The sequence below is a fragment of the Conger conger genome, chromosome 19 (genome assembly GCF_963514075.1).
Source record: "Conger conger chromosome 19, fConCon1.1, whole genome shotgun sequence".
Classification (NCBI taxonomy): domain Eukaryota; kingdom Metazoa; phylum Chordata; class Actinopteri; order Anguilliformes; family Congridae; genus Conger; species Conger conger.
In genome coordinates this window covers 19,383,816-19,403,564 of record NC_083778.1, presented here as the reverse complement: position 1 = coordinate 19,403,564, position 19,749 = coordinate 19,383,816, and the positions used below count along the sequence as shown (strand labels likewise).

The following is a 19,749-nucleotide window of genomic DNA, read 5'->3' as shown; positions in this document are numbered from 1 at the left end:
GTAAAAGTAACTTAGATCACATTTCTTCCCCATCATGACATTTGGTCTGAGAAACAGCTGAACCTCTTGACCGTGCCTGCATGCTTTTATGCATTTAGTATCACATGATTGGCTGCTTAAATATTATCATTTATACCTAATAATTGCCTAATAAAGTGCTCAGTGAGTATAAGCTACAAAGTTAGAAAGTACCACGATATTATATTTTAAAGCCTGTTTCATAGTACTATGCTGAAATGAGTGGCTGGTATTCACCCTGTGAAATAAAGCTGAAATAAATATGACCAGGCAGTGGTTAAGGCCCCCGTTACTCCAGATGTTCTTTGCTTCTGTACCCCTCCCCGATGGAGTGCTGCACACTTTCAGGACACATTAGCCAGTTGGCCTCTGAATCCATAACAAATCAGATGAACTTAGGTTAGAGTGGATAAACCATCTGGAAGGTAGAAGCAGTGTGGTGTCAATATAGCAGAACTGGATTGTTTAAAAAAAAAAAAAAGTATCATAAATATGTTTCTGTTAAAAAGAGTGTGTATGACGTAATGTTGATTCCCCGCTGTTTCTGATTTATTTTGGGGAATTCTTGACTTTCGGCACTTGAATTGGAATGATTTAGTTTGCACTCCGGGAGCAAGATGCCTGACGCCAGGATCCTCAGTTTCTCAAAGCTGTCTGAGCATAAAGTCTTTATTGGACTATATAAGCATAGAGTGATTTATGAGGGATTATATGGCCGGCCCTTTTGCCTAATAAGTTGAATCAATAATTAAAGCGAGTGCATTGTTCCGTTATTAGCGTGCGTGCGTTGGGCTGTGACCCCAGGCTGCGGCCCGCTCCTGCCGGGGCTTTTGATGTACTGTCTGCGGCCTGTCCTCGTTCCTCCCTCACTGCGCAGTCACCGGGGCCGTCGTTAAATCACACCGCCGCTCGATGATGCTAATCGCAGCCTTGATTTAAAACCCGGGGGCGGCGCCAGAGGTAGTCTCATCTCAATTTCTTTGACGGGACGAGAACAAAAGTTCCGGCTGAAAGGGGCCCTTCTGGGCCGGACCTTTCCGGAAGCAGGGGACCCATCCCGGAGTCTGGCAGGGGAGGCCGGTGCGTCTCCGGTGCCTATCGCGCATTAAAGATATCCCGCTAAGTGAACCCGGCCTCCTCGTTTAGCTTTTCCCCAACTTCAGGTCCGCTCATCCAGTGCTGTCCTGGTGCAGAACGCAGAGCAGCCGAAAACACCTGTTTCTAAATATAACATTTGTGGAGTATGAAAAAATTAATTAATAAATAAATAACTTGGATGAACTTCTTTTTTTTCCTCCACCCCTTACAAAAGAGTTTATGAAACAGATTTTTTTTCGCAGATTATAACTGTATTATGTTGTAGTGCAAGAACAGAAGTCTGGCCTGTTTTTATTGGTTTTTACTGTTCCGTGTGTCCCCGGGTGATGGGGGGGATTAATCTCGGCTTCTCTTGTTCCGGTGCCATTTTGTTAGCCCTGCGATGCCAGTGCGGTTAACTCTTTCTTCGGGCCTGAAATCCACCTGCGGTACGACAAACCACTTCAACAATATCCACAACCTGAAAGTGTTAAAAAGCAAGCAGGTGTTTATTTCCCGAAAAGCAGAGAGTTAGATCTATGTGCTAAAGTTGCTATAACCTGAGGATGTTGTAAGCTAAGCGTATGTAGAAGCTTAGTGCAGGCTGTTGGGTCTCACTGGGTGATTAGTGGGAGATGGAAACCCAACTGCAGAATTGGAAACGGCCCTTGGTTAAAAAGTCAGTCTCCACTATTTGGAATTGGGCTGACCGTTTACTGGTCTAACAACCTGCACTCTTGTCCAAATTAGTTTTTTGATCACTAATTGGCGACAAGGCGACCAGCACGTTATAGAGAGCAAAGCAGTTGGCCTGAACCTGAATCCAGCCCTACCCACAATGTCGTGCTGCTCATTAACAGGACACCTGTGTGTGTGTGCGTGTGAGTGTGTGAGTGTGTGAGTGAGTGAGTGAGTGAGTGAGTGAGTGAGTGAGTGAGTGAGTGAGTGAGTGTGTGTGTGTGTGTGTGTGTGTGAGTGTGTGAGTGTGTGAGTGTGTGAGTGTGTGAGTGTGTGAGTGAGTGAGTGAGTGAGTGAGTGAGTGAGTGTGTGAGTGTGTGAGTGAGTGAGTGAGTGAGTGAGTGAGTGAGTGTGTGAGTGAGAGTGAGAGTGTGAGTGTGAGTGTGTGAGTGAGTGTGTGAGTGAGTGTGTGAGTGAGTGTGAGTGTGAGTGTGAGTGTGAGTGTGAGTGTGAGTGTGAGTGTGTGAGCGAGCGAGCAAGCGTGCGTGCGTGCGTGTGTGCGTGTGTTGGCCTTCACTGCTTGCACTGGCCTGCTCAATTGGCCGTTGTTGTCGACCCAGTCCGACAGCAAGGACAAGGTGCAGAATCCGTCACTGTCTGCATTCTCGACGGGTAAAGTGCCAGCAATTGACCCCTTCCTCTTTTCTGAGTGTCTACGGCTGTTTTCAAAGACTTTTCCGATGTTGTTCGTGTCCCTGGCTGAACAAATAGCCAGCCAGACCTTGAGCTCTAAAAAAAATATATTGCCCTTTTTTCTCATTTATGTGGAAGGCCCCGTTTTAAAGACCGCCAAAGTGCATTTTTTCCGTGGAATGTTCCGTCTGGCTCTGATTCTGTCAACTCGACAGTCCCAGCAGCTAAGCGGCCCGAAGCGGCCCAGTTCACCGTACACGCTTCCCAGAACACCACTTGTAAAGGTTTTCAGGACTGGTCAACGGTTCCTGCAACTCAGTTGTGTTATTGTTCTTGGCTCCAGCTTGGATCTCTCGTCTGGCACAGATTTGTGTCAATGCAAATCCTGAAGGTGAAACTGAAACGTAGTGTGGTGGTAGCCTGCTCCTATTCAGTGGTTACAGGCCACACCACTCCTGCAGGCTGTGGTTGGGGTATGGTTTAGACCCTATTCACATAGAGCTCAATACAGGACTTTAGGCAGCTTTTCATTTTTTAAATCAAATCTATCTGTATCCATGTTACTGAGCTAGCTAGTTTGCTAATCTGTCGCAATGAAGTTTTCTACTGTTAAAAGCTGCTGCCTTCCTGGCTTGGTAAATGGTAAATGGTTGGCTTTATCCAAAGCGCTGTACAATTGATGCTTCTCATTCACCCATTCATACACACACTCACACACCGACGGCGATTGGCTGCCATGCAAGGCGCCGACCAGCTCGTCAGGAGCATTTGGGGGTTAAGTGTCTTGCTCAGGGACACTTCAACACAGCCCGGGCGGGGGATCGAACCGGCAACCCTCTTGACTGCCAGACGACTGCTCTTAATGCCTGAGCCAATGAGACGACTGCTCTTACTGCCTGAGCCAATGAGACGACTGCTTTTACTGCCTGAGCCAGTGAGACGACTGCTCTTACTGCCTGAGCCATGTCGCCCCACAGGCTTCACTGAGGGAAGGAGATTGCCTTGGGCCTCGGTGTAAGTGAGTCTGTGGTCTGTGCTAGCCATTTGGCTGCAGTAGCATCAGACTGACTGTTGGTGACCTCTGACCCCTTTGACCTCTGACCCCCCCCCCCCCCCCCTGTGGCGCGCAGGAGAAGCAGCGGTTCCTGACGGATGTGCTCCATGAGGTGATGCTCCTGGACGGCCTGGCCAGCTCCCACCCCATCTCCCAGGAGGTGTACCAGGCCTCCGACATCGACCGCGTGTTCGACTGGATCGCCTACAAGAAGGTGAGAGGGGCCTCCCGCCATTCCTTCTGTTTCTTCTGGAACAGTGGGACCCAACCCTGTTCCTGGCGATCTACCATCCTGTAGGTTTTCATTTCAACCCCGGTTTGGCACACCTGATTCTACTAATTATCAGCTCAACAAAATCTCTAGCTGTTGAATGAGGTGTTGCTTTGTTAGTGTTGTAGTGAAAACCTACAGGATGGTAGATCTCCAGGAACAGGGTTGGGCAGCCCTGCTCTAGCTGTTGAATGAGGTGTTTATTGTCAGGGTTAGAGTGAAAACCTACAGGACAGTAGATCTTCAGGTACAGGGCTGGTGACCACTGTTTTACATGGAGTAAAAACAGAGTGAAAACTGTAAAATGCATGCGTCCACAAGGGTAGCTCCAATCCTTTTGGCAATACAACGACAGATAGATGATATAATGTCTTTTTAAATGTTTTCAAGGAGTCAAAACTTCAATAAAACTTAAATTAAAATATACAGATATAAATGTAAGAATAAGTCCCTGATCTGATCATACATTTCATAAAGTATATGAAACATCATTACTCTCTGGGGCAGAGGCGAGTACGGGCACACAATGCGATGTTTCGCACAAGCTCACGGGGGATTAATCATCCAATTTGAGATTGGTGAGAAAATGAGAAATCTGTGGGATGAGAATCTCTGTCGCGGTCTGAGACGGGAACCCGACTCCGCGGTTATCCCTGTTTCTAATTAGGAGTGTGGGATTCAGACGCTGTGGGCCGGCTGGGTTTTTAGTTTACCCCCCCTCGGGCCATCCGAGGTAACGAACGCCGCAACGTGGTGCGGGAGAACGGGGCACACTGTCAGGACCGTGACCTCTCCCCGCGTCCTCATAACGAACACCTTCAATTCTGTCTTCCCCAAGCGCTATTCAGTATATCTCTTAAGATAAGGGATATTCAATTAAAATCCGCCTTTATTTTTACAGGGTAGGTTGTCTGAGCACGCATGCTCTTTTGCAGCTGCACCTTGTTAATCCCCCCCCCCCCTCCAAGTAACCTGTAGATGCATGTTTTTCCTCATTCAAGACACTTGTGTCATTCCTGGGTGTCAGGAGGACAAGACCGTACCCTGGGAGTGTGTCAGTCTTGCATTATTGCATTATTCAGTGTGGTGTTCCTGTGGAGACAGAGGGCATCGTGCGGTCAGTGTGGGGGTTAGGGCGGTGCTGATCTCGGTCAGTGATGTCAGTGATGTCAGTAATGTTCTCTCTCTTAATCTCTGGAACAGGGTGCAGCGCTCATCCGGATGCTGGCCAATGTCATGGGGCAGCCGGTGTTCCAGAGAGGCTTAAATGTAAGTACAACAACTGCGTATCTCAATCTCACAGTGCTTTCCTTCTCCCTCTCTCTCTCTCTCTCTCTCTCTGTCTCTCTCTCTCTCTCTCTCTCTCTCTCTCTCTCTCTCTCTCTCTCTCTCTCTCTCTCTCTCTCTCTCTCCCTCCCTCCCTCCCTCCCTCCCTCCCTCTCTCTCTCCCTCCCTCCCTCCCTCCCTCTCTCTCTCTCTCTCTCTCTCTCTCTCTCTCTCTCTCTCTCTCTCTCTCCTGGCGTGACAAATAAATATCTGTTGCCAGAGCATATAAAAATGTTCTTTCTCTCTCACACACACATGCGAGTGCTTTTGCGAAACGTGTGAACCGCTTTCTCCCTCGGCGGTCCCTCAGTGGACTCAGAGTTGGGACGATGCGCGGAAACTCGCCCGGGTCAACAGGCACTTTCTTTTTTACGAGGGAAAAGTAAAAGGTTGTTGAATGTCACGCGGGCCCAGAAGAACACTGAAACAAAACATGTCGACGGAAGAGCGACCTTCAGCACACTGGCCTCATGGCCTGGTTCACATCCCCTCAGCCTGGACGCACGCGTCCATCTTATCTGTGAGGGCCTGTCTCGTTCTCACAGAATCACATGCGTTCTGTTCATCACATTACATCTCCTGCTTAGTCTAATCAACTGTATGTCGCTCTTATCCAGAGCGACATACAGTTGATTAGACTAAGCAGGAGACAGTCCTCCCCTGGAGCAATGCAGGGTTAAGGGCCTTGCTCAAGGGCCCAACGGCTGTGCGGATCTTATTGTGGCTAAACTGGGATTAGAACCACCGACCTTGCGTGTCCCAGCCATTTACCTTAACCACTACGCTACGGGCCACCCTGCAGGCCGTTCATTGCAGAACAACAGAACACACACACACACACACACACACACACACACACACACACACACACACACACACACACACACACACACACACACACACACACATACACACCCACACATACACACCCACACACACCCACACACACACACACACACACACACAGACACACACACACACACACACAGACACACACACACACACACACACACACATACACACCCACACATACACACCCACACACACACACACACACCCACACACACACTCTCTCTCTCCTATGGAAGTAAGAGCCTAACTTACTGTGGAAGCTGTGGAAGTAAATGCACTGTACAGCCCTTTGAGTTTGAGAAAACTGCTTCACTATTCATATGTATTATTATTATTATTATTATTATTATTATTATTATTATTATTAACAACAGGATCACTCTCTCGGTCATTATACATGGCCCCTGTGTGTCTCCAGGGATTGTTGTTTGTGTCACACGGAGGCATTTATTATGATATTATTCTTGTTTCCTGGCTCTCTGAGCTATCCCACAATGCAGCGGTGGTGGGCCTGCGGGGGGGTGATGAATGTTTCATTCACAGCAGAGCCTGCTGGGGCTTTGAGCCGCCCCCCCCCTTGTTGTTTTTTTGGACACCCCGGGTGGGGGTCGTTTTCCCCAGGAGCCCCTGAGGGTCCAGCGTCCCTGTGGGGGCCCACTGCTTGATTGATGCCCCCCCCCCCCATTGCCTGTGCTGTGACCCCCCCCCCCCCCCCCACACACACACACACCACCAGCATTCATCCTCGCTTCTCAAAGTCTCAGAACCATCTCCTCACACTCACACACACTCACACACACTCACACACACAAACACACATGAACACGCGCGCACACGCGCAACCGTCACACGCGTGTGTTTCCATCTCCGTTTTTTCGTTCTTCCTCCGGATTCATCATCTCTGTTCCGGCCGTTATTATTCTCCGTAACAACGCCCCACTGCGATCCCTAATCAGTTCCACACTGCGCTAATGGAGAAAAAAAGAACTGGGTTTGAACAGAGCGGAGAGGAGGCAGACACTTTGTGATTAATTACGCTGCACACGGGTTGACACCAGGTTCTGTGCCAGCCCCACCGTCTCAGACAAACTTTATTCAGGTGTTTAAATTGCAATTTTATTTTCTCTTTAGCGGTGAATTGAACGAGCACGGGGTGATCCTGTGTTCATTGTGTGGTGGCGAGACGGGAGACTGTAGCTCATCAATGTAAAATTTCAGCTCATCTGTCTCGGCAACTAAAGTGAGAAATGTTGAGTGTGAGGAGGAACTACTGTAATGCCGAGATTAACCACAATTAAAAATGTGAATATAGTTTGGCAGCATTAATTCAGACAGTAGATATAAATGATTTTGCAGTCTGGGACCTAGGCGTTTCAGTGTGAAGTTGCGGAGAAGATTGTTTTTAATGGACATTAATTGATAGAAATGGGAAAGGCATGCTTGTATAGGATGATTCGACATTTAATAAACGTGTAAGGGAACCAATATCTGTGTTACCATTAATCTTGCATTAGTTTAATCTCTGGAGATGTTTTCTCCACTCACAAAGCGCATTACAGTCCGGTCATGCGCCGCGCATTATTGGAATAAGGAGGCTTAAATGAAAGCTCAAATTTAATTCTTAATTAAACATGAATGTCTTTGCATTGTGCATTAGTTCAATCAGTGCCGGGTCCGTTATTGAAAAGCCAGACGTGCCCACAGTGACAGTCGCTTCGGAGAACGGGGGAGATGTTTGCCTTGGCTGTGACTAATCTTCTTCTGTGGTTAATGCGACTAATCTTCTTCTGTGGTTTAATGTGAATCTGACTTCACAATCCCTAAGTCTGATGGCCACTGTGGCCTACTTATCCAGCTGAAGCTCTAGTCCCAGGTGCAGTTACAGGCCCCAAATGATACCTGCTGTTGACGGGGTGGGGAGTCCTACGTCCGGCTATGCCTGGGAGGGGAGGTGGGAGAGGAACCTGCATGGCGTTGTAAACGTTTATTCAGTCAAAAAGTTTACACAGTCATGCACAAAAAGCAGATTAGCGTATGCTGGGGATACAGTGGCCTTCTTATGCACCGAGTAATCAATGGACAAATCTTTTTTTATAGTTTGGCAGCCCCTGGTAATTACCAATAATCAGTATTATTTCGTGTAGCAGCCTCATTTAAAATCAATCAGAGGCAATCAATTAAAGACCGCAGAAAGGCAAGAGGAAATGTTTTAATCACCATTGGCATTTAGTCTCCCGAGGCCACAGAAATGTGCCAGTCTGTTGTATTGAGGTTAATTACCGTCTCGATGTGAAGCAATGAAGCCTGCCCTAGCCCGGGTGCTGCAGCGTAGTCACTGCCCCTTAAAACCCTCCCTCCGATTCTGCTCACTTACCGGCTAGCTACACTTACCTGTTAGCTACCTCTGCGGGTCAAAGGTCAAAGAGCAGCATTAAAACCCACAGTCATTACATTACATTACATCACTGGCATTTGGCAGACGCTCTTATCCAGAGCAACGTACAGTTGAATCGACGAAGCAGGAGACAAACCTCCCCTGGAGCAATGCAGGGTTAAGGGCCTTGCTCAAGGGCCCAACGGCTGTGCGGATCTTATTGTGGCTACACCGGGGATCGAACCAGCGACCTTGCTGGTCTCAGTCATGCACCTCAACCACTACACTACAGGCCGCCCCAAACTCTATTTGGCCCATCTTGTGAGGCCAGACTGCAGGAAAAGTAGTATTGTTCTGGTTGGTGGAGATATGGGCAGCAATCAGGCCATTAAATGATTTAGAGTCCATGAGCAATGGACTGACTCTGACAGCAGTAGAGAGAGAGGAGGGGAGGGTACCTCACTGCATGATGTCATTGTGATGTCACAATACGGTGTGGTTGTGACAGATTGGAGGGCGGAGCCAATGGATTACCCAGCATTCCGCTCGTTGTGTGGATGGGTGCTCTCTTCGTGAACTTCATGTTTTTAGGCTGAACAGCAGTTCACATCTTATTAACATCTGTGTCACTGAAGCCGGAAGTAAATGAATAATAATGTGCTATTTAGCTGACGCTTTTGTCCAAAGCGACTTACAGTTGATTAGACTACGCAGGTGCCTGTGGTGAGCACAGTGCTGCAGCTACAAATTCTCAGGCCAGGGACAAAATATATTGCAAGGCCGTCCCTCCGAAATATTTTGCAACAAATGAAAAATATTTACCCCCCGTCTCCCATGCTGGACCCAGGACAGAGTCTCAGTCGTGCCCCCTGCACCCCTGGAGCTGAGGCCGTGGCCCCAGTCTGCAGGAGATGTGCTTGGGTGGTCACAAGACTCAGTCATTTTTACTCTGGAGTAAATGTTTTGGGGGGGGGGGTTTTGGCGCTTAATTGGAGAAGGGGGTTGATGTTGAGGAGGCAGAGGCTTTTACAGTGTAGGGTGATACGGATATTAATGAAGATAGGAGCTTGAGAGACAATTCTGAAACTGTGCTTGTGTGTACATTCTGTGTTATGCTTGTGTGATGACGCCTGTTTCACACTGTGGTAGAATGTTCCGGTGTGTTTAGCATTTCTATTATATCTCATATTCTCCAGTATCTGTACACAGTGAAGGTGGCAGCTGCGGTCCCTTTTGTAGATACCTTGTGTAAATCTTCCCTGGAAAAGCGTCTTTTTTTTTTTTTACCTCCACCTGGGTGCTTTTGAGAGAGTCTCCGCGCGTTACCTTCCAGTTCACAATTATCACCGGGATTCAGGGCCGCCCCTTGGAGTGCTTACTGCGCGGAACCTGCCAGACTGACTTCTCCGAAGCTCCCCGGCTGCCATTGTGGCGGGATAATGAAACGCGCGGATACGCCCGGCTCCGTTTCCGCTCGTTATCAGAGCCGTGGCATCAATGGGAGCCGGCTCCCCGCCACAAAGGGAGCTCTCTGTCTTCCTGCCGGCTTGAGAAGTGGAAGTAAGTAAAAAATCGCGCCGCCTCCTTTCACAAGAGAGAGGAGCGCAGTTTAATCTGGTTCTTATCCCGCGCGGCGAGAAAAAAAAATCCCATCCGTCGTTATCCGGCCTCCCTGCAAATTGCGTATCATCTTTATAACAATCGGGAGTGTTTTTTTCCCCCCCTCCTCCCCGGAAAAAGTTTTGTGAGTTGCGTTAATCTCGGCCGGCAGGACCATTACGCGGGGAGGGGAGGGGAGGGGAGGGAGGGGAGCGATCGGGCTTATCGCATTACAGAACAGCCCCGGCGAGATCCTCCCTGGGGCCCGGTCACATTTAGCCACTGTAACCGTGCGCAACTAAAACTCATTCACAATTATAGTGAAGCCCAACGTGGAGTGGTTGCCGGGGGAATAAAACTATTCCAAGTCACGCAGCGACGGTGGATACATTCAATTAGACCGATACGGAGCTGGTGTATCCGCAGGTGAAGCCCAAGACTTGGTCAGAGGAAGTTCACCTGTGATCTCCGTAACGGGCAGCCGTGCTGAACTCTGCTCTGATCTCCAGGCCCCCCCGTCTCCCCTTTGCTCTGAGCTCGGAGTTCACCCTGAATCCCGCCGGGAAGCACGGTGGAGACGGAAACACAGGACATGAGATTCCAAGATTACCGCACCGTTGCTCATATTTGGTGTAAGGGGACGACGTGGCTCAGGCAGTAAGAACAGTCGTCTGGCAGTCGGAGGGTTGCCGGTTCGATCCCCCGCCCGGACTGAGTCAAAGTGTCCCTGAGCAAGACACCTAACCCCTAAATGCTTCTGACGAGCTGGTTGGTGCCTTGCATGGCAGCCAATCGCCGTCAGTGTGTGAGTGTGTGTATGAATGGGTGAATGGAGAAGCATCAATTGTACAGCGCTTTGGATAAAGGCGCTATATAAATGCCATTTACCATTTGGTGTCATTGAGTTTGTCCCTGTACTGTGCGGGCCAGTGCGTGCGGCACCCAGCCGTTTCATTTCCCAGCTTCAAGGCTATTTTCCTTTCCAGAAGCGCCCCTTTAATTGTGCGCTTGGCTCGCCTTTCCTGTTTGCCGTTACTGGGGCTGGGGCCACACGATTGACTGAACTTCGCTGGAGACGGAGGCCAACAAAAGTTACTTGTTTTTTAATTTCCTCCCCAAATATTTATGCAGAAAATATGGCTTTTGAAATTGTTATGTAAACCTGGGTTATTACCGCGGAGCTGATGATTCATTCATTAGGAGAGCGTCCTGGCACTTGCTGAAATCAGTCCAACGGCTGTGACGGAATTAACAAACCGTCTTTAAGAAAATCATCAAACCAAGATGAACAACAACAACAAGACAGCCTTTAAGGAATTAACCGCACACTTTCTATCAATCAATCTCTCAATGCGTTCACTTTTACTGGTCTCTCTCCTTTCAGAAAGCATGGAACACACACACACACTCACACACACACACACACACACACACACACACACTCAGACATACACGTACACATACACACATCCATACACACACTCAGACATAGACATACAAACACACACACACACACTCACACACACACATACCACTCAGACATACACACACAACCACACACTCTCAGACACACATACACACACACTCAGACATACACATACAAACACGTACCCACACATGCAGTATGCACACACACACACACACACACACACACACTCATATAGGCCAGTAGTTTTCATCAGGGGAAATGAAATAAGGCGTTTTTTTATGTCTACTCTCTAGTGACAATCGACAGGAGTGATCCACGTGGGGAGGACCAGTTGTGTCAGCCTGCGTGCTGCGGGGGACGCATTTACACGCGACACGCGGGGACCGATTTACACGCGACACGCGGGGACCGAGTGCACCCCGATCCCAGCAGCAGAGGGGCTCCTCCTCGCCCCCTCCCCATGCAGGCTTAATCACGCCCGCGGCTGCTCTGTGTGGAGCAGGGAGAGGCATCCGGCCCAATTAAGCCCCCCTGTGATGACTCTGTGCTCACGCTGACTCCCCCGCAGCGTGCAGGGGGAAGAGAGGATTACAGCCCTGTGGCTCAGCCTGTAGCGTAGTCGATCCCCGGTGTAGCCACAATAATATCCGCACAGCCGTTGGGCCCTTGAGCAAGGCCCTTAACCCTGCATTGCTCCAGGGGGAGGATTGTCTCCTGCTTAGTCTAATCAACTGTAAGTCACTCTGGATAAAGACATCAGCCCAATGACATGTAATGTGATGGGTCACGATCTCAACTCAGGGGACTGCGTGGGGCAGAAGGAGAGGGTTTGCCCCCTCTCATCAGTCACCTGAGTGCCCAGGCCAGTTATGAAGCAGGGGAATGTGGGGGAGAACATCCCGACCTGTTGTCGTTCAGGACTCCATCAGTGAGTTTTCTAAAGGCAGGAATCGGATGTCCTCGGCTGACTGTGTTGCGGGCGGCTTCTGGGAGCTCGTTAAACCCAACGAGAGCGTCTCTCTTGTCAGCCGGGTTTAAATAGGTATCCGTCTGCTCTGTTAGCTCCAGCGCAGATCTAATTTTACACCCACAATAACTTAATGACTGCCTCTCTCCTGATCCTCCTCCTGCCTCACTCCTGATCCTCCTCCTGCCTCTCTCCTGATCCTCCTCCTGCCTCTCTCCTGACACTGCTCCTGATCCTCTCTCCTGATCCTCCTCCTGCCTCTCTCCTGATCCCCCTCCTGCTCCTCTCCTGACACTCCTCCTGATCCTCTCTCCTGATCCTCTCTCCTGATCCTCCTCCTGCCTCTCTCCTGAAATTCCTCCTGATCCTCTCTCCTGATCCTCTCTCCTGATCCTCCTCCTGCCTCTCTCCTGAAATTCCTCCTGATCCTCTCTCCTGATACTACTCCTGCCTCTCTCCTGACACTGCTCCCGCCTCTCTCCTGACACTGCTCCCGCCTCTCTCCTGACACTGCTCCCGCCTCTCTCCTGACACTGCTCCTGCTCCTCTCCTGACATTCCTCCTGCCTCTCTCCTGCCTCTCTCCTGATCCACTCTCCTGATCCTCTCTCCTGACACTGCTCCTGCTCCTCTCCTGACATTCCTCCTGATCCTCTCTCCTGATCCTCTCTCCTGCCTCTGTCCTGATCCTCTCTCCTGATCCTCTCTCCTGATCCTCTCTCCTGACACTGCTCCTGCTCCTCTCCTGACATTCCTCCTGCCTCTCTCCTGATCCTCTATCCTGCCTCTCTCCTGATCCTCTCTCCTGACACTCCTCGTGCGTGTGCAGACATGGTCAGAGATGTGAGTGTGGTGTATGAACTCAGGGAGAAATCGAGTTCAGCAGAGCGGGCGTACAAGACTACCATTGTGACGCTGTTACAAAAAGTCACTTTAATTTATTAGTGGACAGGGATTTAATACTGGGTTTTCATTACGATGGTCTCATGTCAAACGACGTGCGTACACAGATGCACACACAAACATACACCCACACAAACACAAACGAACACAAAAACACATACATACACACGAATACATACAAACACACAAACACAAACAAACACACACACACACACACACACACACACACACACATTCGCACAGACACACACACATGCACACACATACGCGCGCACACACACACACACTCACCCTCACACCCCTAAAAGCTGGGTGAATCCCCAGTGCACAGGAGCATAATAGGGCCTTTATTGGTCAATAAACTGGTGCCTGGCAGCCTCTCTTGGACTGGGGATCTTTGTAATAAATGCTTCAGCCTGGCACCCACCCAGCCAGCGACAAATAGTGTTTTTATTATTGAATTGTACATGACCTGCAAAGCCCCACCTCAAGAATACAAGTTGTTTCAGTGAAGTAACGACATTTCTGTGTCAGCAAATGTGCTTTCAGATCATCACCTGACTCATGAGACATCTTCAGAAGCAGTGTCTTGTGCACTCTATCCGGTAATTGCGTGGAAACGAGGTTTAAAAAAGACCATATTGTGCGTTTACATTAGGGTGTTGAGCGGACAGTCTCCCCCCCCAGAGGGACTGACAAAGTGCATGTAAGTGGTTTGGCAGAAAGTGGGGATATTGCGCTGTAAGTGGATAAATGGGTTTGTGGGTACCGTGCGAAGCGTGCGTGTGAACGGGTGTGAGAAGGCGAGGAGGAAGTCTCGTCTCACGGTAGGGGTGCGAGGAGAACCAGCTGTGCCCGGGACGTGGTTTTGGGTGGGGGTGGGGGGGGGGGCGGGGGGACTGCTGAATTTACAGCGGGTGTTGTAATGAGACAAGTCTGCCAATGCGGTCGGGTGCACGGAGGTAGAATAGAAGACGTGGGATAAAAATTGTTTTGGAGAAAAATACCCTGCAGTATGACAGAGGCCCAGTCAGTCTGAGCAGTAATGTTCCGTTCCTCAGAAACACGCTCCTTCACAAACACGCTCCCAACACGAGATCGCTGCAAATCTCCCGCAGACAGCCGGCGACGGCTTCGCACAGACCGCGTATCACGCTGAAGGATGAGGTGCGCCTCGGCTGCGTGTCTGGAGATGACCTTCGATGTTCCCGCCGCCGCCGTCGTCCGTCTCCCAGACCGTCACTCGCACGCCCGATCAGCGCAGAGATAACGAAGCGGGAATCTGAATTGAAATCAGCTTCTTTTTTTTCCCCTCTTTATTGCAGGATTACCTGTTGACGCACATGTATGGCAATGCAGCGAGAGATGACCTTTGGAACAAGTTCACAGAGGTAATGTCAGATTTCTCTCAAGTGCTTACTGCCCAGTAGCTCCGATAAATGAAAAAACACAACGCTCACTGAGTCTATAGTGCTGGAGGTTAAAAATGAAATTACCGTTTGCTGAAAAACTATTTATTTTCCTCATGTAGTTACCCTTTTCCCCTGATTAAATGATCTCTATTTATCACGGAGAGGTCAGACCAGAGTGTAAGAGCACTGATGAGCAAGTTTGTGTAATTATCGTATGGGTTAATTCATCCCACAGAGAAGCGCTCTGTTGTGTTGGCCGGTTAATTCTCACGAACACGGTCGTCTCTAATGAACTGGTTTTGTGTCGGTGTGCCTCGTGAGGTTTTCATTAGTGTTATGATTGAGAGGTGGTTTTTACAAGTGGGAGTGGAGTGGCCTTTGAAAAAGCCAGTTGTAGCACAGCGCCGTGGTCTAACAGTGAGGAAGTGTTTTAGTGGCACCGTGTTTGCTATCGAGTGCCCCTGTGTGTCCACACGCGTTATAATACATCACTGTGATGGATGAAGTTCCGTTAAACCGCATGTCTTAAGGTTACTCCAGTCAGTGTACGGGGAACAGTTGTGTTTATACCGGGGCTGCCTTCTTATCTGTGTAATACAGTACAAACGAGGCCCTTGAGATCCGTCTCCAACAAGTCAATGGGCCGGCAGTGGGGCGTCTCTGCCCACGAAAGCACGTTTCTTTAGCAGTGGCCAAGGAAGATATACGGTGGGCTTCAAAATGCGCTGTGTTTTATGGGAATGTTAAGCAGTGATGCAATTAAAAAATATTCTTTAAAAGTAGCACATTAAACAGATTGTTAAGGAGTGCCGCATATCACTGCGCTTTGTTCGTTAAGGGTAAGCTACGTGCATAAATATTTTATATTATGGATCTTTTATGGTGTGTTTTGTGGTAAGACGCTGTGCATTACTGGCATTTACAACGTAACAGCACGCTTTTACCACCTGCCTCCCTAACATGCCTTTCAGCTAATAACCCGAGATAATGCTGCAGCTTCGCCCAATGATTTGTGCCGTCCTTAAAAAAATATACGAGCCCATCTTTTAATTTGGCAAAAATGAGTTTGGTGAAAATAAGAGTATTTGTCAAATGGCGCTCTGAGAGAGGCATCTGCTGTTGACAGTGCAATAAGTGGCAGTAACTCACACCAGCGATTCTGTGATATCCTGTTTTATTTTTACCCTTTTAATTCTTTATCACCCCGTTAAAAGCAGGGTCTGTGCTTAACTGAAAACATCGGGGTTGCAGCGCTGAATGGGTAAAGCGGTCGTGCTCTGTTTATGATTGAGGAAAGGAGCAGCTTCTGTTTTCACGGCTCCTCAGATATGTGGATTGTCTTTTTGGTCAAAGCATGCAGGCGTTTCTCCTGTTGGGGTGTCAGCCACCTGTGCCTCTCCCAGTACAAACTCTGGTTTAGCCCCGGCAGAGATCTCCCCAAAGAATGTACAGTACTGTGCAGAAGTCTTAGGCACCCTAGACTTTATTATGTATATGTTTTGTGAGTATAAAAGAACACATTTGAGATTTCCAAATATTCATTGTCCAAAAGATTTAATTTTACACAGACATTTAAGTAACATATTCCTGTAAGCAATTGACTACTTTTTACATAAAAACTTGAGGCTGTCTGAGATCAGAAGCAAAGAGCCAACCAAAGTCTGCAGAAGAACGGTGGCAAGTTCTCCAACATGCTTGGAACAACCTGCCTGCTGACTGTCTCAGCCAACGCTGTCCTGCGGTTCTATATCTCAGAGAAGTGATGCAGGTTTAACGCCGAAGGGTGGTCACAAAAAAACATTGATTTGATTCAGTTTTTAACTATTCTGACTAATGTAATATAAAATGTATAGTATGTTTAATTAGGGCCTTTCATTGTATTATTTTTGAAAGAATCGTATCTGTACAGAATGTTATACAGGTGCCTAAGGCTTCTGCGCAGTTCTGTAACGGTGGTGGTACATCACTCTGTGCCCCCACCTGTGTCAGTGTGTCATGGAGACAGCACCCTGCCCCGTGTCACCTGTGTGTGTCTGCCGCTCGACCGACACGCAGTCAGGAGAGAGAGACGGAGGAAGCAGCAACGTGTGATTCATGAGAAAAGCCGTGCCGCTTCACTTTGTCAAGGCTGGAAAACAGTCCTCTCCCCTTCAGCTCCGCACACGCTGCAAACCCAACAGTTAGTTTTGTTTTTGTGTGTGTGCGGAAATTAAGTTCAAAGAGAGTTCCCCCCTGATGACTCACAGTCCGTTAATTTGCCTCATTTCGTTGAGCAAAACATTCTGGCCACTGTTCACATTTTCATAATGAACGAAAAAGCCGTTTTATAGTCACAGACCTTGAAGAGAGAGATTAATCTTTCACTTTCACTTGTAATATTTATTTTCTTCTGGGGTTTATTTTCATGAATTTATTTTTTTAATTTTTGTCCTTAGTCCAAAATGATTTAGAAAATTGAATTTAAGATTACTTTGATCACTAGGCTAAATGATTTCTGGTTCATAAACCTTATTGTTCGAGGGTTTTTTGGGGGGGTTGTTTTAATGCCCTAGATCGCAGGAAATGGCTTAAGGTGCAAAAGCTTAAGAACCTTAATAATCAACACCCTCCCTTTGTGTGATTGCTTTGAGCACACGGGGCCTGCCATGACTGCTGAAAGGTTCTGGGGAGAACCCTGTCATGGCGGAAGTCTCATCCTCTTAGCCAGTGTGTTTCCCGAGGACTGCTGTGTCCAATAACAGGGCAATTAATCACACGCTTCGGCCAATCATCATCAACGACGCCGCTTGCCTCCGCTGCCCTAAGCGTTAAAGATGCTAGGACCGGCCGATAGTGGCGTATCGGATTTCTGTCACAACAGACCGTTTCTCATACGCCGCCAATGTGACGATGGCAGTGGTTTCAGTCGGATGCGTAAAGAGGCGGTCTCTGAACGACCACTTGTGAAAGCGTGCCGTCGGGTCAGGTTCAGTCCTAAACTGTTGCCCTTACACCAGCGCACACGGTGTAAGTGGTGTGTGTTATTTGTGTAATTTGTTATTTTGCTGACGACTTTATCCAAAGCAATTTGATTAGACGAGGCAGTGGACAATCCACCCTGGGGCAATGCTCAATAGCGTTGCGGAATTTATCGTGGCTACACCGGGGCTTGAACCACCAACCTTCCGGGTCCCAGTCTTGTACCTTAGCCACTGAGCTACAGGCTGTCCCCAGTCATGTACCTTAGCCACTAGACTACAGGCTGCCCCAGTCATGTACCTTAGCCACGAGACTACAGGCTGCCCCAGTCATGTACCTTAGCTACTAAGCTACAAGCTGTCCCCAGTCATGTACCTTAGCCACGAGACTACAGGCTGCCCCAGTCATGTACCTTAGCCACTAGGCTACAGGCTGTCCCGGTCATGTACCTTAGCCACTAGGATACTGGCTTCCCCAGTCATGTACCTTAGCCACTAGACTACAGGCTGCCCCAGTCATGTACCTTAGCCACTAGACTACAGGCTGCCCCAGTCATGTACCTTAGCCACTAGACTACAGGCTGCCCCAGTCATGTACCTTAGCCACTAGGCTACAGGCTGCCCCAGTCATGTACCTTAGCCACTAGACTACAGGCTGCCCCAGTCATGTACCTTAGCCACTAGACTACAGGCTGCCCCAGTCATGTACCTTAGCCACTAGACTACAGGCTGCCCCAGTCATGTACCTTAGCTACTAAGCTACAAGCTGTCCCGGTCATGTACCTTAGCCACTGGGCTACAAGCTGTCCCGGTCATGTACCTTAGCCACTGGGCTACAAGCTGTCCGGGTCATGTACCTTAGCCACTAGGCTACAGGCTGTCCCGGTCATGTACCTCAGCCACTGGGCTACAAGCTGGTCCCTTCCCAGGTGATGTACTGTAGTTACACCTGTGGTGAAATGTGGACCGATGGGCCAGTCAGCAGTTGCCCCTCACACAGCATAGTCTCTGAGTGCTCCAGGCATTGGGCACTCCTGCTGTCCCAGTGGGCAGGGAAGCGCTTTCCTCTCAGTACCTGCCGTATATCCCACCCTGCTAATAACTGCAGCGGCAGCAGCCATCTGTGACAGCCAATCATTCCACGAATACTAATAGCATGGTTTGCATTACCAATTCATGAAATCCAGTTAACTACTAATACTGTGTGTGTATATGTGTGTGTGTGTGTGTGTGTCTGTGTCTGTGTGTTTGCACTGGGACTCTGGGAACATCTCGAGCCAGTACCAGACGAAACACAGTTCACAAACTGTTTGCTCAGACTCGATAGTCATTAGATTAGTTCCTGATGTGGCACAGTCATCAGTGAAGACGTGGCGTACAGAATCACACATTGAGGGCAAAGCCTAGCAGAAGGGGGGCCTGTTGTATCTCTATGTATGCATCTCTGTCATGTGAAACAAAATGGATGACCCTTGATGACCATTGAAGGTGCCCACACCCACACACACCCAGGCGATGCGGAGGGAGGGAAAGGAGGTGAGCATTAAGGAGGTGATGGATCGCTGGACGCTGCAGATGGGCTACCCCGTGGTCACCATCAGCAGGAACGACAGCCTGGAGAGCTGTGTGACCATCAGCCAGGAGCACTTCATCTACCACATGGACGCCAGGGCCCGGGACCCCCAGCTCTTCAACGCCAGGTATGAGAGACGCGCTGTGTGTGAGCCCTCTGTACACAGACACTGAGCCACAGACAGACATAAACTACAGACACACTGAGCCACAGACACACTGAAACACAGACATGAACTACAGACACACTGAGCCACAGACAGTCTGAACCACAGACAGACTCAGAGCAGTGCAGGGTTAAGGGCCTTGCTCAAGGGCCCAATGGCTGTGCGGATGTTATTGTGGCTACACCGGGATTAGAACCACTGACCGTGTCCCAGTCATTTACCTTAACCACTACGCTACAGGCCACCCATATACGTATAGACATATAATCAGTAACAACAAACTAAAACAATAAATTAAAACCAAGATGAGACAACATTACAAAATACACATGGACATTAAAGTTAACAGCTTTGCTTTACCTGTGGTGTGACACTTGGTTCAGAACTAGCAATGAAATGGC

General features: G+C 48.9%; 1 protein-coding gene across 2 annotated transcripts in view; it reads left to right on the top strand.

Annotated features, from left to right (window-relative positions):
- The window catches only part of LOC133119387 (thyrotropin-releasing hormone-degrading ectoenzyme-like), a 127,658-nt gene that overhangs the window by 78,607 nt on the left and 29,302 nt on the right, over positions 1 to 19,749 (top strand). Inside the window, exons 6-9 of one of the 2 annotated variants that reach the window (XM_061229940.1) lie at positions 3,597 to 3,734; positions 4,995 to 5,060; positions 14,566 to 14,631; positions 19,098 to 19,309. In XM_061229940.1, the coding sequence (XP_061085924.1) occupies positions 3,597 to 3,734; positions 4,995 to 5,060; positions 14,566 to 14,631; positions 19,098 to 19,309 (482 nt within the window). The remainder of the gene's footprint in view (positions 1 to 3,596; positions 3,735 to 4,994; positions 5,061 to 14,565; positions 14,632 to 19,097; positions 19,310 to 19,749) is intronic. The other variant, XM_061229941.1, reaches the window with a different exon arrangement.